Source organism: Peromyscus eremicus, chromosome 14 (assembly GCF_949786415.1).
Source record: "Peromyscus eremicus chromosome 14, PerEre_H2_v1, whole genome shotgun sequence".
NCBI lineage: Eukaryota > Metazoa > Chordata > Mammalia > Rodentia > Cricetidae > Peromyscus > Peromyscus eremicus.
Window position 1 is genome coordinate 2,406,894 of NC_081430.1, and position 16,395 is coordinate 2,423,288.

At 40.4% G+C, this 16,395-nt stretch overlaps 1 protein-coding gene across 1 annotated transcript in view; it reads right to left on the reverse strand.

Moving 5' to 3' along the window:
* Positions 1 to 2,898: 2,898 nt before the first annotated feature.
* Pik3cg (phosphatidylinositol-4,5-bisphosphate 3-kinase catalytic subunit gamma) overlaps positions 2,899 to 16,395 on the reverse strand; it is a 31,281-nt gene continuing 17,784 nt past the window's right edge. The window contains exons 10-13 of the mRNA XM_059279358.1: positions 13,258 to 13,272; positions 10,471 to 10,482; positions 8,960 to 8,965; positions 2,899 to 4,555 (exon numbers count right to left, since the gene is read on the reverse strand). Of these exons, the coding sequence (XP_059135341.1) occupies positions 4,277 to 4,555; positions 8,960 to 8,965; positions 10,471 to 10,482; positions 13,258 to 13,272 (312 nt within the window). The 3' untranslated portion in view covers positions 2,899 to 4,276. The remainder of the gene's footprint in view (positions 4,556 to 8,959; positions 8,966 to 10,470; positions 10,483 to 13,257; positions 13,273 to 16,395) is intronic.

Consider the following 16,395-nt stretch of genomic DNA (forward strand, 5'->3'; position numbering starts at 1 on the left):
GAGCTACAGTTTCAGTGAGAGAGTCTGTCTTGAGACATTAGATGGAGAGTAATAGAAGGCACTGAGTGTTGACCACTGGCCTACACACACAGGTGCACATATGCACATGCACCAGCACAGACAGGGGCATACATACACAGGAACCACTCCCCCCCACACAAATCACACACACACACACACACACACACACACACACACACACACACACACACACAGAGTGTCCGCATCACCAGCATGTGATGAACACTGTAAGAACTGGGACTCAGTCCATCTGCTGGCACATTCAATTCCCGAGCACACTGGGCAGTGTCTCGTAGAAAATCGGCATTCAATAATGATTTTTTTAAAATAAAGACTTTGAGTTTCAGACACATTTAGAAGTTTAATCATGAAAAGATACATAAGATGTCAAATTTTTTTTTATTTAAATTAACAGTTGTAATTAAAATACAAGAGACCATCTTGGCTAGATAGGGCTAGCCACGCATGTGCTTTAGAATTACCTGGCATCTGACCTGAAATGAGCCTTTGGAAACATGTGAACAAGCACTAAGAGTAGAACTGAATGTGTTCACCAGAATTATTAGGCTGGATAAAACTGGAAATCAGTCAACAGAATCATTAAGAAATCCCAGCTTATTTTATTTTCTTCCTATTGTTAAATGTAATTGCCAGTTATGGAAAACAGAGCCTATCCTGCAAAAGACAATAATTGTAATTTCAGAAACGTATTTTCTAATTTATTTAAAAATATAACCAATGACCATTAATATAGGACTAATAGCTTCCAAATCATGCTACAGAATTCCCATAGCTAACCCTTAATGCCTTGTTGTTATGTTACACCCATAGATAAGTATATCTCTCAATCTACATCAGAAAGTGTCTATTTGCAGTAGATGATGATTACCACAGAGACTCACAAATGGCCATGGTGCAGAGAATAAAAGCCTGCACAATACTCAGCCTTAAATGGAACATCTATACTGCACCATCTTCTCTGGTCTCAGTGATCATACAAAGAGGGACCAAAGAGAATTCAAGAGACAGAGGTGGTGTACAAATACAAGAAAACAGTGTCTTCTGCCCACAGCAAGGCAGCTGCTCATATGAACTCGAAGCAGTTATGATAAGCCACATGAAAGCTCAATCCCAGCATGGAGAGGAGAGGTGGGTATGAAGTCCCACCCCTAGCCAGGAACTATTAGCAATTGATAGCTGCTGGGGGAGGAAGAGTTTTCTTTCTTTAGGAGTGTTGCCATGGATAGGCGGAAAAACAACAACAACAAAGGACACAAGTTTTGTGGGTAGGGGAGTGGAGTGAATCTGGGAGAAGATGGGGCATTGGGTGATTATGGCCAAAACTCATTGTCAGCATTCAGACCCGCCCCTTGGGACCTGGCCCATAAGCAGGCAATACCTTGGCCCACTCTGGGTCCTGGTAACATCATGTGCTCATTGTGGTCTCTCTGCACATGTGCCCAAAAGTCCCCTCATAAAAGGTGGGGACCCGCCCACCTCTCTAACTTCTCTCTTCTCTCCTCAGCCACATGCCTGCTCTTTTTTCCCTCTCCCTCTCCCTCTCCATTTCTCTCTCCCCAGGAGGCAGCTCTGTGCTCCCTTTCCTTCTCCCCTCTCCCTTCCCCCTCCTCCACCCGAGCTTGGTCTGCATGGCATGTCTCTCTCTCTTACACACTGTGGTGCACCTTGGCTCCAACCCACCAAGGTCTCTCTCGCCGTTTTACAAAAGGCATTGTACATAATTCTCAAAGAGCTAATAAAAATAAAACAACCCATCTCCCGAAAACAATATACTTACTATACTTATTTGTTTGCAAATCAAGAGGTTTTTTTTTCTAGTTGATATATTTTATCCATAATGTCTTTCTGGCTTTTTTTTTTTAGAGCATCACCAAAGCTAGTAAAGTACAGTTATATTGGGCCAAGTCTACAACAGCTGCTTTGTATATTTTTTTTTCTTCTTTTGGCCACTCTTAGATACACTTGTTAGTTGCTTTGACCTGACCCATCTGACCTGTGATCTGTGTTTTCTTCACTCAGCACTTCAGCACTGAAGATAGAGACGTTGGTATTTACCCACTTGCAGGAGGACCCCAGGTCTAGAATATTTTCAAAGGTGTGGAAATCACAGGAATTGATCATTTGCAAGAACTATGTGAAGGAAGCAAACATGTGAAGGTGAATTTTGCTTATCTGCAAGTCTAGAGTTGAACTTACATTCTTTGGAAAATGGAAGAATGAAACCCAGTATGTGGTGTCATGTAATTCAGCTTTATGAAAAAGCTGGCTCATTTGAAGAACTAATTTGTATGCATGTGTGTCAAAAGCTAAATATAGATACACTCTGTAATTGTTTTTATCATCAAGACGATCATTTTAGCAACTCAAATGAAAGGCAAAGTCTGTGCAAAGTCTGCATGGCTCTTCTTCGGAAGCACAGGAATGGCTTCTGGTTGGAATTGGTATGCACCATTCTTCCTGCTCTTAGATTAGCAGGAACCTTGGTCTGGAAATGCCATAAAACTCCTAACCTCCATTCACAGAGAGAATATAATTTCAGCACAGGACATGGCCCTCTGCACAGGAGACAGCATGGTTTTAAAGGGGTTAGTTGCCAGGAATGAGGAGTATTTTTGTAGCTAGCTATGAGCCACGGAAGGCCCAGTGAGCAAGGAGGGTTATCTGCACCTTCATGGGCCGCATAAGGCTTCTTCTCCTGCATGTATATTAGATTCATCTCAGGTACTTAGAAAACTATGCCCAGGCTCATCCCACACTAATGAGATTATAATATACTGAAAGTGGGATGGTTTAAAAGTGCAAGGGCATTTCTAAAGTGTCCTTGATGATTCTTATTTGAAGCAGAATTAGGTGCTGCTTGGCTTCTGAAAACACAAAAGGAAGGTTGGACTCAATTTATATGAAGTGTCTATTTTGAAAATTTAAAAATCAGAAAGAGTTGTATCTGATTATATTTAAATATGGACACCAATGACATAGTTCTTTATATGGAATTAATGACAGGTAAAGATATTTGATTAAATAATTTACTTATCTCTTTCTAAGGTAGATCAACACTAATAACAAACAACATAATAGTTGTGAACTGAGAAAGTACTTTAAAGGAAGATGGTTCAGTGGTCTCCAGGATGCCTCAATTTTTAAAAGTCCTTTAAGCTGGAAAATGAATATGCAAGTAAGTGTGTTATAAGCTTAGAATACATTAGATAGCAACTATCTTTTTCCATTAAAAAATTAAAAAAACTGTTCAAATTCAGAATGTAAAATTAAAACATTCAGAAACTAATATTTTCTGGAACCCATCTTTTAGTAATATATTTTTTAAAAATCCATGGAACAGCTCCACAAATAAGTGCCTATAATTCCCATAAGCCTAGAGCAGACTTTCTTTTTCAAGTCATTTGAGTTGTTGGGAAAAACTGTCCTTAAAGATTTCTCAAGTCCAGGACTAAGTGCAGGAGGTGGCAAGGCAGGAAGAAGGGAGGTGGGGTAAGGGGGAAGATGAGTGTACAGGCATCGAAGGGTCCTTTAGTCACTTCCTGTTTCTGTGTCAGAGGAGATGACACTGATTGTATTAGGTTATTCACTCTTGGGAAAAGGTCTTACCTCCATTTTTCATATCCATAACCATAGAGCTACCCAGCAGGGAGTCCAAGGCTCAAGCTCAAAGTGTGCTTTCAGCATCTGCACATCCCAGCTGCACACCGTGAGACTAATTGCTAAAGGCACTCAGAAGGCTAACTGGCACTCCCTGCTTCTAGCATATCCCCAGCATCTGTGGGCACAGAGGGGATGCTTAGAAACATCTTTTAAAGAATGCTGCAGAGCTGAAAGAACACAAGAACACAAGAAAGCCAAAATGCATAGTAAACACGTGTGGCAACAGGTATCACCAATTATTCTACTAAAGAACCTCCAGAGATACTCAGTACAAGATCATCAGGCATAATAAACAAGTCACCAGGCTTTTAAACTTAGAATGTTCACCAACATTATGGAGTCTGAGAGGGAAAAGAAAAACAGCAAAGAAGCCGCATGCTGAATATTTAACCAAAACATCATTAATGCCAACGTTTTTTTCCTCTGGTGAAGAGTTCAGCTGGGGAAAAAACTGTATTTCTGAAGTGCAAGTGTTCAGAGTGTCCTACTGCATTTTAAATTTAAGTCTGATGACTGACACATGCTAATTTCAAAGCTTTGAACACAAAATTGCTTTTGGCTCTAGCACCGAATATTAAGCCGAGTGTTTCTCTCCTTGTTTGATGCCAAGAACGAGATGTAGGAACCAGTTAAACTGCACTGTCCATCCTTTGTCTCTGCAAACTTCAATCTGATCAAGGAAATACTTCTTAGCATCCTCCTCATTTTTCCCCACTGTGAGGGCATCCCGGATATATTCAATGTCTTCTTTGCTTGTTAACTGGGGCATTCCTGTCATCAGCATCATGGAGAACAGGATGATCAGCAGGTTTGTGTGATGGCGAAGAGCTAGGTAAGCCTTGACACAGACATCCTGGACAAAGGAGAAAAAGATGCTATTATCAGTGTCCCAGCTGAAGCTGAAGTGCTCTGGGTTGATGATGTCTTTGTCTGTGATCAGGGGGAGTTTCTGAAGAACATTAGGCTGGCTGTGCTGGAATTTACATGTTACTGTTCATGCAAAGAACTCTTTGTGAACAAGGCAGGTCTCTGCTTCAGGTGAAAAACGTGGCAAGAATATAAACTACATTTATAATCTTGTAAACACATCAGTGTGTTACAGCTAGTGTGCTCAAGGAAAACTGACAGGTTCAGACAAGTCTCATGCTATTTGTTAGTGTATATTTCAGATTAAAGATTTTTCTTAGGAAATTAAGGGTAGAAACACCTGTCCTATCTAAAGAGGTATAAGTTGCTGTGAAATAATCCTTCTGTACACTGTGAATATGTATTACTGTCTTTGGTTAATAAAAAGCTGACAGGCTAGTAGTGAGGCAGGAAGTATAGGTGGGACAGCCAGACACAGAGGACTCTGGAAGAATGAGGGCAGAGTCAAGGGGACACCAAGGAAGCAGGATATATAGAAAATAAAGTAACAAGCCATGAGCAATGTGGCAAAGCATAGATAAGAAATATGGGTTAATTTAAGTACAAGAGTTATCTAATAACAAGCCTGAGCTATTGGCTGAGCATTTATAATTAATATAAGCTTCTGTGTGGTAATTTGGAAGTGGTTCCTAGAACAGGAAAACTCTGCCTACATATGGTGCTCAAACATTTGGCAAGAATTTCTACATAAAACCCGAGAAAGCTTAAAAAAAGGTTCTAAATGCCTAGAAACAGAGACAAACACAGCTTCCTAGTCTCACAATCTCATGCCAGCTGCAATGCAGAGATGCATCTCCCTAGAGCTGCCCGTGATGTAGAGCTGGCCATCAATGGCCATGAGCTAAGCAACATGGTGGGTTCCTGAAGTCTCTCTCATGGGCCTCAGTACAGAGAGGCTTCTCCCAGCCACTACTTGTGGGCTTGAGAGCTCTACCAGCACACTGCATGATGGGTTTAGCAATTTTGCTCATGCAGACAAAAAAGGTTACAGATATGCAGTAAAGACAGATTCAGATGGAAAAAAAACCTCTAAACAGGTTACAGTGTGTTTAAAAATGTATGTAGGCTTGGAAGAGAAAAGAAAAGGGATAGTACTTTAAAAAGGAATAGAATAATAAAAAACATAATAATCCACATAAAGATGGGAAATACACAGAGAGTCTGGATCCTGTATGTTATTGTGTTATCTTTAAATTTTTTTGGCTGGCTAAGAGACATTGGATTATGAAAAAGACATTGATTATGCTAGATTCAAGCAACCTATATATTTAAAAAAAATATTGACCTCAAAATTTAAGTCAAAAGGTGTGTTACTTTGGGGGAGAGGTTATACTTTTATTTCCACAGGAAATGAAAGGCTATGGATTTATTCTGGGTTAAGAAAAATTAAGTTTGATTGAGGAAGACCCCCTGAAAAATCTGGCTACAAACATAAAGGAAAAAACCTAAAAGAACTACAAGACACACTATGTATATTTTACCTGCTCAAACATAAAACAAAACAAAAAATCATTTTTGACTGATTTATGAACAATGCAAGTCTATTATACTTGTATTAATACAGATATTTATGTTGCCTTTAAAAGTTTATACATTTTCAGAATAAGGGGACCAGACACCAATAAAAACAAATGTCCCAGGTGACCCAGCATCTCAAAATGCCTCTGTTACAGTTTCCTTAGAATTCTGTATCCAGAATAGCTTCAAAGCTGCTTGTTGAGATGATCCAGCCTCACAGAACACTCCAGTCAGAACTTGACCAGAATCCTGAATTTTCTCAGGTTCCTCTAAAGATTACCAGTGCCCCCAATCACCAGGAAGTAGTCTAGAAAACTATGCCCACATTCTCAAAAAATAGGTTATGGATATTTATTATCATTTAAGGGGTGTTGGTTACAAGTTGTTATTGATAATGGTCAGAAAAAAAGCTGAATAAAGGAGATTAGATTCAGGGATCTTGTTCTAAAAAGAAAAGGGGGAATATAGAAATAATAGGATAAAAAGGTAGATTATTGAATCTACTTTAATCCAAAAAACAACTATTAATCTTAAATATTTTAACATTGGTATGGATTTTGGTTTATTGATACAAATTTAAAGTTAATTTTGTTATACTGTATGTATATTTCTACTCTTGTTTAAGGTATTGTGTTTATGCAGCTCATTTAAAAATATAATGTATAATTAAGAAATGCAGATTAATAGTCATCTGTATTAGTCAAACTTATAACCATGTCAGGTATGTTTTCAAGGTCATACACAGATATATTTAAGTAGATGGTCTTCAAACACCTCAAAGACTTACAGAATATGACATTTAATATATTCAATAACATAAGGCTTTTCATGACAGTGAGGCATGTCTGCTCTTGGCAGCACCAATCTACTTCAGAGAAGATGGTGGGCATCAAAGAAACTCTGTATGGAATTTGTTTTCTTTATGACAAAAACTAGCCATGTAGGCAAAGAAACTGCCCTTGCCTCAATTGCTAACAATATACTGTCCAAACTGGACCAGCAGGATACATAAAAGGCACCTGCCAAATTTTGCCAAGACAAGGTAGAACAGTTCTTCAAAATTCCCTGCTTCACAGGAAAGTCTGTCACACATTCTAGGCCTGTAGGCCAGAGTTGGATGCCCCAACATTGCAGAGGAACTTTGGGTGACTGTCCAGACAGCCTGATTTCCCTGTCATTAGATTACATTTCAACTTTCTGGGGTCTTTGATGGAATTGAAGACTAGATAGTTATAGTTACAGTTTTCCTTAGTTATGAAAAAAGATAAGTTAGATATAAAACTTTGAACTCACAAAGTTAAGATACATGATAGAGTATTTTCTTTAATTTTGCCAAATACAAATAAAAACTAGATATTGTACCTGTACTCTTACTTAATAACTGTTTTGTCATATATAGTTTTACTATGTTAAGGTTAAAACCTTCCTTTTTAATTAGACAAAAAGGGAGAAATGCTGTGGAATAATCCTTCTGTACACTGTGAATATGTATTATTCTCATTGGTTAATAAAAAGCTGAGGGCCAGGCGGTGGTGGCGCATGCCTTTAATCCCAGCACTTGTGAGGCAGAGGCAGGTGGATCTCTCTGAGTTTGAGGCCAGCCTGGTCTCCAAAGTGAGTCCCAGGAAAGGCACAAAGCTACACAGAGAAACCCTGTCTCGAAAAAAACCAAAAAAAAAAAAAAAAAAAAAAAAACCAAAAAACTGAAAGGCCGGTAGCTAGGCAGGAATTATAGGCAGGACACCCAGACACAGAAGACTCTGGGAGGAAGAAGGGCAGAGTCAGGGAGATGCCAGCCAGCCACCAAGGAAGCGGGACATATAGAAAATGAAGTGATTAGCCATGAGCCATGTGGCAAAGCATAGATAAGAAATATGGGTTAATTTAAGTATGAGACTTAGCTAGTAACAAACCTGAGCTATTGCCTGAGCATTTATAAGTAATATTAAGCCTCTGGGTGAGTTATTTGGGAGCAGGCAGTTGGGATAGGAAAACTCCATCTACAATTAGTCACTTTTGAACACCATATTGGAATCAATAAACTTTATGTAAGTGAAAGTAATGTTTGTCAAGAGTTAATGAAATCAATCCAAAGAAATGCAGGAAATATGTTGAATTTAGACCTCATATTTTTTTTCTTTTACATTTTGTTGTACTTTAGGAAACAGGTGAATTTGCTTTTCACCATCTGATTTTCTAAATTGTTGAATGAACTTAGAAATTTTAATCCAAATTCCCAACACTGAGTGAAAGAGAGTGCTTTAAAACTGATGGCTAGTCAAGCACAGCAACTTATGCAGGCTATCCCAGCACTCTGGAGGCTAAGGCAGGGAGATCACTGTGAGATCGAGGTAAGCCTAGGGTACATAGTAAATTCCATGTAAGCCTGGCCTAGAGTGAGAACGTGCTCAAGAAACCAAAAGAAAGGAAGGAAGAAAATAAGGAAAGAAGGAAAGGAAGGAGGGAGGTATGGAGGTGGGAAGGAAGGAAGGAAGGAAAGAAGGAAGGAAGGAAAGAAGTAAGGGAGGGAGGGAGGAAGGATCAATCAAAGGCTGTTGCCTCCATAAACACCTTTGGAGCATGAGATGAGTCATGCCACCTATTAAGCAACAGGCTGGTCTATGTCATTAAATTATTCTAAAGCATATGAAAAGGTAGAAGATGCTTGTTCTTATAATCAGAACTCAACCTTAACAGCATGACCTGGAAGACAGCATGTACAGAAAACTAGTGCTAATGATTATAGATATAAATATATCATATAAGATACTGAAAAAGTAAAAAACAAACAAACAAACAAATAAACCCTCACACCATACTAAATAGGATCACACCCTGTCTCAAAAAAACAAAACAAAAAATAAAAAATGATAAAGACAGAAAGAAAGAAGAAAGAAAGAAAAATAAAGCAAGACAGAAGCATTCACAAACACGGTGGAAATGTTTTGTTCTCAATTTCTCACAGATAGAACCTGTTCATCTGTCCCAGATGCTCAAAGGGCACAGGTGTGACTTTACAACAGACCATATGATAACATGTAGCTGCTTTAGTGACAGGACTAAGCTGTGGTGTGCATCTCACATTTGTCAAAGCTCAGAATCATACATATAAAATCAGTGATAATTTCTGTCTGAAATATGTTTCAAAAACTCAACTTTTAAAAGAATCTATGTATTTCCCCCAGACACTTCTAGGAATTGAACTTTTAAAAAGTTGGACTCGCCGGGCGGTGGTGGCGCACGCCTTGAGTTCGAGGCCAGCCTGGGCTACCAAGTGAGTTCCAGGAGAGGCACAAAGCTACACAGAGAAACCCTGTCTCGAAAAAAAAAAAAGTTGGACTCTTTTTCAATTGATTTACTTATAAGAGAAAGTTTTTGAGAACATTGTGCAAGGAGGTAGCAACCTCAGTGTCCTGTAATAGTAGATGGAGTAGAAGGCTGAGAAAACTACCTTGGTCACCTGTTCTGAGTCTCAGAGAATGGTGCTATAGGAGAATAAATAAACATGTAACAGCCTATTATGGAGGAACAAAAGAATATATGTAGCATCTTCCCATTTTTGTCAATCAACACAAGATGGCTTTGTCTGTATCTATTAACTCTCTCATCATTACTGCATAGACTTAGCCCTTGAGAGCAGGCGTTACTATCCTCTGTGAAAGGGAGAGAAAGGACTTGTTTTGGCTCATATCCTCACAGGGTGATAGTCTATCATGGCAGGTAAGACAGCACAGCAGGAGCTTGAGGTGGCTGCTTGTTCACACTGCAGTAGACAGGAAGCAGAGAATTCAGGTCGGAATCAGAAGAAGGTATTATCTTCAGAGAGCCTGTAACATGTGTCCTCTAGCTGTACCTGTGTCCTAAGGTTCTACAACTTCCCCAACAGTGCTGTTACCTGGGGCTAAGTGTTCAGACATATGCAGTTGGGGGACTTTTCAGTCTCAAACCACAACACTGTATCATTTGCATGAGGCATAGTAACCACAATGATAATAGAGGTCAGGACTGTGTCACCCCAGACAATGGAGGGTGGACGTGACCCAGCTCATTTTGATACAAGTAAGGCAATTTATATAAAACACAGGCGCAGAAGGCTGCCCAGACTGCGGCTGCAGGGCATGCTAGTCGCCTTCCTTTCCTACCAGAACTTCTTTTCTGCTCACCATGAAGGAGGAGGCTCAAGCAGTCCCCAAAGCTTGTCTGGCTGTTCCAGCTGCAGTCCAGATTTCAACTTTCCCCTGGCAGCAGCTCCAGTACATTAGTGCTTTTGCATTCTAAATGATGCCCCTGATGTCCGGAAATCATTTTCTTTGCTCATCCAACCCACTGAGGCGTCTCAAGTTTCTTAGTAATTACAGAGGCTAAGTGCAGACTTCACCTCAGGCTATAGTCTCATTAATTTGCCAACTCTTATGATTTTCACACAGACTTAGGGAGACGTCTTTTGATTTGGAACCAGAGTACGTTCTGATTTTTAATTATTTTCTATCCTTCTATACACTGGGGGCTCCAGGCAAATCCCCTGCTATGTGAGCCCACTGTGTGGTCAATTTCTTTTTAATGGCATATTTTCAAGGAGGGAAACTAATCCAAGGCAAAGTTATTGCCATGCTAATCCATAGGTGCTTAGTAAATACTTTCAGGTGATGATAAGTAGATTCAACTATGTCTGTGCCCAAAGAGATACATAAAAGGAAAGGAGCTGCTTCTCCTGAAGGCCACCCATCCTGATGAGTTAGCATCTTTTTGTGGATGCTGAAGAGGGAACTCAGAGCCTTATGTATGCCTGGTGAACACTATACCACACTGCATTCTGGCCTGCATGAATGATTTTTTTTTTTTGGTTCTAGCTTGTTTACTAGCTCTGACTTTCACAGGCAGGCTCTTCTATGAGAAAGAAATGCCTTCCCTAAAATACTTGGCAGGCTGGCTGCAGAGACTTAGAACGTGAGAGCAGATGTTACTGCTCTTTGTTGAAGGTAGTGTGGAATGGTGGCGAACAACAGATTTACACCTAGCTGTATAAACTCAAATTTTGGCTTTCTTACTGATAATCAGAGAAGTCATTTAACTTCTCTGGACCTCAGTGTTTTCTTCATCTGTAGGATGAGAAAAATAGTAACAGCAGTAGCCATTTCACATGGCCTTGGTGAGATTTAAGTGCTATGTAACTGGTTGACTTTTCTACTAAATACTATGAAGAGTTGCATCAACACACTTCTCAATGCTAAGGGCATCATTTTCTCACGCAAACCATCTGTCCAAAATGATTCCTTAGACTGTTCACTTAGTGCTGAAGAGTGTGAGATTGGGTGATTAGGATTTTTCACAATGTGTATGGGAGGGCTGTCTTCATACTGGCCCACTGAGGAAGGGTACATAGGATGTCACACACCGGGCATCTACAGGTGGTTCTTTTGCTTTGGGGGTCATGGTTTGGTATTGCTCCACCCACCCAAGCCCCAGAAGTTTCATTTCTGTCATTTGTCCTCAGTGACAATGCTTGTGAACGTGTCCTGGTCACACTACTTCAGCCCAGAGGACTGTGGCTTGAGTAAGGATGTGGCTGGGGAGCTCGGGGAAAACCCAGAACACAGAAGTTACTGGCTGTTGAAAGTGAGTTTTTTTCTTCTAGGACTCAAACACTGTTCTTCTTATCTGCCTGTGAGAGGCTATGTGCTATTGAGTGAAGAAGGGAGAGTCTGATTGGAGGACTTGGTTCCATAAACTACTTAATGTGGAAAACATTCCATTACCACTGAGGACATTAGCTGGAGCACTCCATTAGTAGCTAATAAACAGGTTGAGCCTGCATAGAACATGTGCTCTTGTTTTCATTGTTGTTTAAATGCCTTAATTATAGCATCTAAACCCTGAAGAAAGAGATGTTTTGACAGGCTACCACCTCCATACATCTTGGAAACAAAGAAGTTCATTACCATTTCAGAACCCAAACCTTGTGTTGATTTATAATCACTCCAGCTGCTGGTTCACTAACCCAACTAATTTTATACATGCCACCAATAGTTCTTAACCACCGAAGAATAGTTCTAGACTGTTCAAGGTCATACGAATACTTTTTCTAACAACCCAAACCCTCCATTCTCCCCCGGAGATGAACTGTACATGTTCACTGAAGTAAAGAACTGACGTCAGAACCATGAAACAGAAACTCCAGGGTGAGATTCTGAGGCTGGGGTGGGAGGGAAAAACTGACAAATGTTCATCACTGAACAAAAAAATGTTGTCTCTGCCTGCCAAAGGGACACAGTGAAGAAAAATAGTCCAGTCCAAGGCATACATTATATATATTTTAAAGTAAAGGTCAATGCATTGGCCAGACAAGATTCTTAGGACTTATCTTGACAAACCAGAAAAGATTATTGACCAGTAGACCTAACAATGCAGGAAGAAGCACTCTGTGGTGAGTCTGAACAGAGAGAGTGTCTGACCCTTGGCAGTTCATTTATTGAGATAGAATTAGTAGCTTCATATTTATGGACTTGAACATGACTCTCAGACTAGCTGTTTGCCAGGTAAAGGGATATACCATTGTCTCTCAAATATTTAGATAAAAATTCATTAGGTGTACAAAGTCTGTAATTGTTTTCTTGTAGTCTATATTAAGAATGGCCTCTCTGTCTCTCGGTCTCTCTCTGTCTCTCTCTCTCTCTCTTTCTGTGTGTGTGTGTGTGTGTGTGTGTGTGTGTGTGTGTGTGTGTGTGTGTGTGTGATGTATGTATCTTTCAGCCTTGCACCAAAAAGATTTGAGGTGATCTATTTGGATATATAAGAGCAAAAATAATGTAACAAAGGTAGATAGAAAAGGGGAAGAATTCTCAATAGGCCACAGAAAGAAACAAAACAAACAAAACAAAAACTCCCACAGATCCCATATATTTACACAGAGTGATCTTCAACTACACCTCTAGCCAAAGGGACTATCTAATCCATTTCTCCACCCAACTTTGAGAAGTTAAAACAAAACCAAACCTCATTTATGAGAAGCAGTGCTTTTATAGAAATTGTGGCCAATGGAAATTCCCCAGAGGATTATTGTAGAGCGCGCACTTGGGAGATAATGAAACACATACCTCACAGTATTGCCACAGAGACACAGCAATCCTTTAAAAGAAACTAGACATCTAGAGAATGACTTTGTTGACATGCTGAGTAGTGTTTAAAAATACTTGGGATCTAATATCTTGGGTATTGAGTAACATTCCGTGTGGGTGGAATAAGCCATAAACAGATTTATGGTGTTCCAATGCCAGGCCTTCACTCTTAGATTTGTATATTTTCCAGATTAAGTTCAACAGATAAACCAAGTCCTAAGAATATGAAAACCTCCTTTGTCTGAGGGAGATACCATATTAACATATTCAAACTCTTACCCTCTTTTGCATGCATCTTCCATGGAGAGATGGGAAATACTTACTGTCTTCATGCTGAGATGGGAGAGGCTGAGCCAACCTAGTTAATTGGCCATAGTGAAAATCCCAAGAGAAATCCATTGCCAGCTCTGTCCATCTAATATAATAGATACACTTGTCATCTCCTACTTGATCCATATTAGGCACTAATTAGGGTAATTCGTTCTTGACCAATTGTGTTCCAAATGACTTCTCTTTGCTCTGCTCTTCCCCTCCCTATCCGGCCCAGGGCTCTGTTTCAATTGATGCACATTTCCTTTCCTGGCTCGGATTCCAAGACTCACTCCACAGAGATCTGTGCTGCACCCTGACTGAGCAGTTGTACTTATTATTCCTAAATACTTACTGTGTGTACTTTTCCAAGTACGAACTTGCTCATGATGTTTTTTCTGTTTGAATGTTCCTTTCCTCCCTGCATCTACCAGATAAGATGAAACTGAATTCATCCCTAAAGGCTTCTTTCTAGGAATAGCCCTCTTCTGTCTTCCAGGCAGGATTAATTGTTCCCTCTGCAAACCACTGTCAGTGAATTCTTTACTCAAAATATTCCTTAGCATGGAGTGGTGCCAGCCTGTCTTCTGAGGCTCCTGTGCCTTTGCTTTGGACCACCTGTGCCCAGCATAATGTTCAACACACTACAGATAATCTGCCCTTGTGAGATGGCCGAAAGCTTTCTATGCAGAAGCCAAGTTAGGTCTTGGGCAAGATTCACTACTTTAAAATCATAAGCAATTGGAAAGCAGAATATTTGAATGGGATTAAACTGGGCAGACCCCCTATGGCCTTTCAAGAACAATACTGGCCTGGCTCAGTGCCCTGAAGCACACACAGCAGGAGCTTAGGAAGTGCATATTGAGTCCATGTCCTGTCTTACACAGGTGAACACAGCTCGATGACAACAGGATGGGGTAGGGGCTGGGGAAGTACAGTCAGCAGGCAACAGACATACACAGGTCAGACATCCCGTGCAAAGGAAAGGAAGTCCAAGAAGGGTAAAAGATGACCACTCAGAAGACCATCAGAGGGTAAGGTCTCCATGATGCCTGTGGCTGGGCTTGGGGAGGACAGTTGTGTCTCCAGATAAGCAAAACAAGAAGTCAGCCTTCCACTCCTAGAGCAGGTGCCTCTGGTGGAGATGCTGAGGCAGAAACAGAACAACCCCAGAGCTAGTCAGCCTGACTCTCGCAGATAGGATTTCAGTCAAGAACCTTCAGGATCTTAGCAACTCCCTGAGTCAGGCTCTGTCCTGAGACTGGCCATGTGCTTGCAGCTGTAGGCTGAAGGCCTGGTGCACTCTGATATTGGGGCAAGATGGCAGTTATGCGAAACAGGGAAGATTGGTAACACTGGCAAGAAAACTTGAATCAGTGTGGATCCAAGTAACCAGCTCTGGGCTTCTTGGGAAATGCTTCTTAACAGTGACATCTGGGGGAAAGTGCCTTTAGGGGCACTCCTCAAACCGTCTTCTCTGCACAAACGAGTACTGTTTGGCTCTCCAGATGACCAGCTTTATCTAACACATTTGCTCAGTGCCTGCAATGTGCAAAGACCTTCTTCCTTTCTATAGGTCTGTCCATAGGAGATCAAGTTGCTCATGCTCCCAAATGAACTTGTATTGAACATGTCCAATAGGAATGTATCCCATAGCCTGCTCTCTGATATAGATGGATGCTTCACACACACACACACACACACACACACACACACACACACACACAGAGAGAGAGAGAGAGAGAGAGAGAGAGAGAGAGAGAGAGAGAGAGAGAAAGAGAGAGAGAGACAGACAGAGAGAGACAGAGAGAGACAGAGACAGAGACAGAGAGGCACACATATGCACAGGATCTTGGTAAATAGTCCAGATAGTTCAGGCTGACCTCAAACCTATTATTCTTCTGCCCCAACCAACCATGTCTATTTCTTATATTATGATTTTGGGGTTTTGGGTTTGGGATAGCCCTGGCTTTCCTGGAACTCAGTTTGTAGACCAGGCTGGCCTCAAACTCACTGAGATCCACTTGCTTCTGCTTCTGAAGTGCTGGGATTAAAGGTGTGCACCACCAACACCAGGCTCTTACATTAAGTTTTAAAGCAAATTCTAACTTACCCACAACCTTTGAAAAGATAAATATGAATGGCGGGAAAACCTTGAAATGCTGGCAGTATTGTCTCTAGTTAGGATGAGGTTTAGATGTCCGATATTTAAAAGAAAATTGCTTTTAGGTGGCATGATGGTGCATGCCTTTAGTCTAACACTTGGGAGACAGAAACAGACATATCTCTGCAAATTAGAGGATGGCCTGGTCTACATAGTGAGACTTTGTCTCAAAAAAGTGAAAGAATAAACCTAAAGTTTTTTTTTTTGCTTTTACTTTTAATAAAAAATTACTGCTTAGAAAAAAGCTAATGCAATTCTTATTAAAATAAAGTAGGAATCCAAATTTCATTTGCCCTTGTTTTAAATAAATTTGTGTGTTATATATGTTTATAGCTATTCACTGAAATTTAAAATCTAGTGATATTGAGGCAGGGAAGAGACAGAGAAAAAATTATGAGGACATGGGAACAAACAGGAACTTCTCAGCCCAGAGTCTGATTAAATGGCAAGCAAGAATTACAGCACAGCTAATATTTGCTGTGAATGGTGCTGACTTACAGGCAGTATTCTTTTCATACACAGACATTTTATGTTTAAAGAGCAAGGAGCCAGGCTGGAGACTCAGTGCACAGTGTTGGATTTAGCCTTGTTGCTGTACCAATATTTTCTGGGAATCTTAAACACGACTGTTGACTTTGTTTACAACGAAGATGCCCTACC